The sequence below is a fragment of the Penaeus vannamei genome, chromosome 27 (assembly GCF_042767895.1).
Source record: "Penaeus vannamei isolate JL-2024 chromosome 27, ASM4276789v1, whole genome shotgun sequence".
NCBI lineage: Eukaryota > Metazoa > Arthropoda > Malacostraca > Decapoda > Penaeidae > Penaeus > Penaeus vannamei.
In genome coordinates, this window is record NC_091575.1 from 17,611,304 (window position 1) to 17,616,303 (window position 5,000).

The following is a 5,000-nucleotide window of genomic DNA, read 5'->3' on the forward strand; positions in this document are numbered from 1 at the left end:
GCATACTGAACTCTCCAGGGCATTCAGAGGAGACCGACCCTATTGGTGGACGGGAGAGACCTCTTTGTACAATGAGGAAACTAGACCACTTCTGCGTCAGTTTCCAAACACCTGTGAATCAGGTCCTGGAACACCTTCAGGCCACCTCATGATGAATGTAGCACTCTTTTATGTTGCTGCAAGGGGCATTACTACTTTTTTCATTTGGAATTCAACAACTTTGAAGTAAGTGGAAATTAGAGATACAATAACTGATTCTTTTCAATTTTTTTTCTAAAGTTTTAATGATATTTTCTTATCATGAACTCATTGCTGTAAAGTATAAAATAGTTTTGCAATAATTTTACATTTTATTCTTCATGGAAATATTTCCCAGGTTTGATTATTCTCATCAGGTAATTGAATGAATTTGTGTACTATTTTTCAGTAAAGGTCAGAAGTGGTTTCTTGCATTTCTGATATATAGCCTCTATATCTGCTGGAATGCAATGGTATTCATCTCACGTCTTTACATCCAAGCTCATTTTGTTCATCAGTGTATTATGGGGGTCATCGCAGGTATGTATTAGAATGAGAATGTATACGAAAAAGGTAATAATATATTGAGTTAAAAAGCAACAAACCAGAGGACATAATCTGTTAATATATGTATAAAGAAATGTGCACTTAATATGCATTTGAATATTTTGTATTATCTCTTTACTTTTCCATGCTGAAATGAGCAATGTAATATGTTGAATGTGATTTGACTATGTTACTTTTTTGTTTTTTCAGGCTTATTTGTTGGGCATTTCGCTTGGAGCAGTAAACGTTTACTGAAACTTACAAAGACCCTTTCAGTTGTCATAGCAGTTTTTCTCATCTTGTCTTCTGTGATGACATACTACCTCTTACTTTCCCAAGGAATGAATCCTCTGTGGACAGTTTCTCTGGCTCTCAAACATTGCATGAGACCAGAGTATGTCAAGGTTGACACACAGCCTTACTATTTGATTATGAGATTCACTGGAGCTGCCCTTGCATTAGGTTAGTAGTTTTTGATGTCTGGCATGTATGTTTATTGGGGGGAGAGGTAGTGATATTACACAGCATTAAAAGTTGACATTTGGTATTTCATGTTTTACTTTGAGAAGGACTGATAGAATATATTTTTTATAAGTAACAATGTGTTTTCTTATTTGCTTAAAGGATGAAGTTAAAGAAAAAAATTGTTTTACATTAAAGTTGATATTTCCTTCCAATGTTGCAGGTCTAGGCATTTCATCAGAACAGAGGAAGGCAGTGGTTCAGTCCCGGATCAGTCGCATACACATGTTGCTGGGGGTCAAGGGAGGCATACTGATTGGGAGAATGTCTGCAATAATTCAGGTAAATTGATGAATGTAATTGTGAATAAGTATTGGTGTGGAAAAGGTATGTTATGAATGACTTCAGAATATTTGATAGGGGTGTGACTTATGCATTTTAATGTTATATATCTGTCAGAATTACATGATTCTAAGGGAAATGCAGCATTATGATAATACCTTATATGACTTTTTTTTAAGTTATCTATTCTCATGCATATCTTTTTTGCACATGTCGAATTAACCTTTGGTTGATATTTATTTGAATAACATTAATTTTTTTATTTGTATATATATGTATCCATTTTTTAGGTTAAGCTTTTATTAATAAAATTGTTTGTAAAGACAAAGTAGAAACATTGCAGACTTCAGTTGTTTATAGCTTTTGAAGATTTTTTTTTACCAGTATATAAAGTTGAATTTTAAATTCAGATTCCCCTAAGAATATATGACAAACAGTGGCTATTTTTATATCCACACTGAAACATATATGTACGAGTACTCATGGTATCATACTCTTATTTTTCTTCCCTTGCACTTGACAGGCAAGCTTTCCGAAGGATGACATGATCGTGTTCCTGATGCTGTCATTTGGCCTTAACGTTGCCTTGCCCTTGATCATCATATCTGTGTTGCCTCACTTTCTTTTGACTATGTGTTAAACTTAATTATTAATTTGCACATGTAATGACTATGGCTTAGTAAGTGGTCTGCGTGTTTAATAGACCTCCATTATCTATTTATGAGTGAAGAAAATCTTAATTTATTACTAGGATCCACTTCAGGGCATTTTCAAGTTGAGTTATGATGCAAATAGTATTATGTAGAGGAATAAGGAATTTATTTCCTTTAATATGGAAGAAGATAAGAAATATATGCATTCTTTTGTATGTTATATGCCAGAAGTATGACAGCATGAAATATTAATAGATGTGTAATTTATTTAAATGTAGGTTTAGTAATGGTTTTGGATAACAAGCACAGTACTTTGATAGTGATGAAAGTTATTTTTGTCATGTTTCAAAGATTTCTCCATAGTACCTGGATTTATAAGATTTTATAATTCAGAAAATATATTTATTAAAGCAGATAGTCACAGAAGAATTAGCTTGGTAAGATGTTGCATTTACTGTACATTTGGTATTATTGTTGAATTTCATGAGATTGTACCTCAGTGAGATATTATTAAGTTTATGCATGTGCTGGAAGAGATCTGTTTATTTTTCACTGTTTTCAAGAAAAGAAACACTAGAGAAACTAATGTCAATGTTCTTTTCTTACCCTTCCCAACATACATATTTATGTGTGTGTGTGTGTTAGTGAGAGAATCACCTCAATAATCTGCCATTTGCAGTAGTAGCCTAGTCTTAATCTGTATGGTATGACTTCAGCACCTCTATTTATTGTTTGAAAAAGTGCCAGTGGCTCATTGATACCTATGTGGCTAGGGACCCAGTTTATGATGATACACTGAGCAAGAACCCTCTGCACTATGGTGAGGTGTGCACAGTGGTCAGGAGGTAGATGTTGTTGGGAATGCTGTGCTGTAGACTGTCAATGGCTGCCCCAGAGTCTGTATGTATGACCACATGTCCTTCCCTTATGGTCATGTGTGGTAGGGCTCCCATGATTGTAACTGTCTCTGCTTATAGCATGGGGTTGTCAGTCACCCACATGGATTTTGTGGAATCCCTTGCTACAAAGCCATTGCCTGTAGTGTGGCATATAGGATCTACTGATCCGTCCATGAAGTAGGTTCTTCTGCCTGGAGGAGTGATAGCTGTAATGCCTCTTTAGGCTTCTGCCTTAAGGCTAGGCATAGAGTGCTGGTTCTTTTTCCTTGACAAGCTCATGACTGAGAACTCAATTAAGGTCTGTGCCCACTGCAGGGGTTCAATATAGTCATGGTGGGGGGTGATAGTGTATTAACACCAGGAGTTGTCTGCAAACAGTTCATAGTCTTGCTGTGAGCATCTGAATACTTTTTGTCTCATGTATATGTTCTGGGGTGCCTGGATGATCTTAGAAAGGAACTGTGGTGCCATTAGATCAATTCAGGTATCTACAGGCTGGAGGTTTGCCTTCATGAGGAGGTTAATAACCTATGTCAATCTGGGGACCCCAAAATGATCCTGGCAGCTTCGTTTTGGACTGTTTCTAATTTTCCTCTTGGTTTAGGCTTCCAAGCAGTGAGGATGACAGAAGCATAGTCCACAACAGGACGGACAGCATGTACATGGAATGCATTTAGTACTTTGTGTCCTACTCCTATGTGTCTCCTGGTCATTACTTTCATGACAGACAGCCTTTCCTTTGTTTGGTCAAGCAGGTACTTGATCTCCTTTTTGAATGTAAGTGTGTGGTTGATTCATACCCCAAGGTATTAGAAGACTGACTCATTCTAGAGTCATCCCCTGGACACTGAGCTTTGTAACTTTTACAGTAAGCCTTAGAGCCATGGCCTTGGATTTTGCTGCCAAAATCTTTCAGCCTGTCCTGGAACACTACTCAGACACAAGGTCCAGACAGCACTGGGCTCTTCTCAGGTAGTGTCAATCACTGGAGATGATTGCTAGATCATCTGCATGAGAAACAATCTTACACCCTTCTGCAAGTTGTATGTTGAGGATGCAGGGCATTAGACTGTTAAAAAGAGCCGGACTGAGGACCCCACCTTGTTGCATTCCATTTTCTATTGGCATGTGTTGTGATAGGTGACCTTGGAATCTAACTTTGGCTGTTCTGTTCTAGGCTAAGCGTCTGCCTCTGATTCCCATATGAATGAGGGTCTCCTGAATAGCAAGGGGACTTGATAGTTCAAAAGACCTCCAGGTCTAGGAATACTACCACAGAGAGAGCAGTGCAGATTGTTCTTACGAATGTGGCTATGCTGTGTGATTTTCTCATGCCCCTCATGAACCCGTGAAGGTGTTCATTACGGGGCCCCAATTTCCATCGGAGCCAGTTCAGTACCATCCTCTTGGCTGTCTTGGCCAGACAACCGAGGAGAGAAATAGTGCAGTACCTCCCTGGCTCCTTTGGTTGAGGGTTGAGAATTATGTTGGCTTTTTCCCAGTTCTGGGGTAGAGTGGAAGCTTGCCAGGACTCGTGGACGAGTTCCAGGAATGCAAGCTCACCTGCCAGCCCTAGGTGGGAGATGATGGGGTAGGTGATCCCATCAGAGCCCGTTGCTGAACCAGAACTGTTTTTATATGTTTTTCTTAGTTCCCTCAGAGAGAAAAAGGGCATCCGAATTATGAGGCTCGTCTGTCGTGTTTCTGATAAGAGCAAGCCTGCCTATTTTTAGGCGTTTTTGGTTTACTGTCACTTCAGCAAGCAGGCTGTTGCTGCTTGTTCTTGCAGAGAACACCAACCTATTTGCCTTTGATTGAGAATCATGTTGCGTGCATCCTGGGACTGAGCGGCAAGTAGCTCACCTGACCCGATTCCACAGCTCTGAAAGGGACTCAAAACTATTCAAGCCACTTTTCCTGCCTGGCACTGTGGGCAGTTTCCTTGGCGTTCCTGACAGCTTCCCGTATGAGGGCTAGGTTGTCAGGTTTTTTTTTGCCTTCGGAAAAGTTCCCTGCACATGTTCAAATTGTGGTTGACCTCCTTTATCTCAGCATTATAGTACCAGGCGTCTTTGTGACC

The 5,000-nt window shown here is 39.2% G+C and overlaps 1 protein-coding gene across 2 annotated transcripts in view; it reads left to right on the top strand.

Annotated features, from left to right (window-relative positions):
- Window positions 1-2,608, top strand: part of LOC113800716 (glucose-6-phosphatase catalytic subunit 1) — a 5,061-nt gene extending 2,453 nt beyond the window's left edge. Inside the window, exons 4-8 of one of the 2 annotated variants that reach the window (XM_070140947.1) lie at window positions 19-225; window positions 428-558; window positions 775-1,026; window positions 1,250-1,368; window positions 1,892-2,608. In XM_070140947.1, coding sequence (XP_069997048.1) covers window positions 19-225; window positions 428-558; window positions 775-1,026; window positions 1,250-1,368; window positions 1,892-2,008 — 826 coding nt within the window. In that variant the 3' untranslated portion in view covers window positions 2,009-2,608. Of the gene's footprint in view, window positions 226-427; window positions 559-774; window positions 1,027-1,249; window positions 1,369-1,891 lie in introns of both variants that reach the window. The other variant, XM_070140948.1, reaches the window with a different exon arrangement.
- The last annotated feature ends 2,392 nt before the right edge of the window (window positions 2,609-5,000 follow it).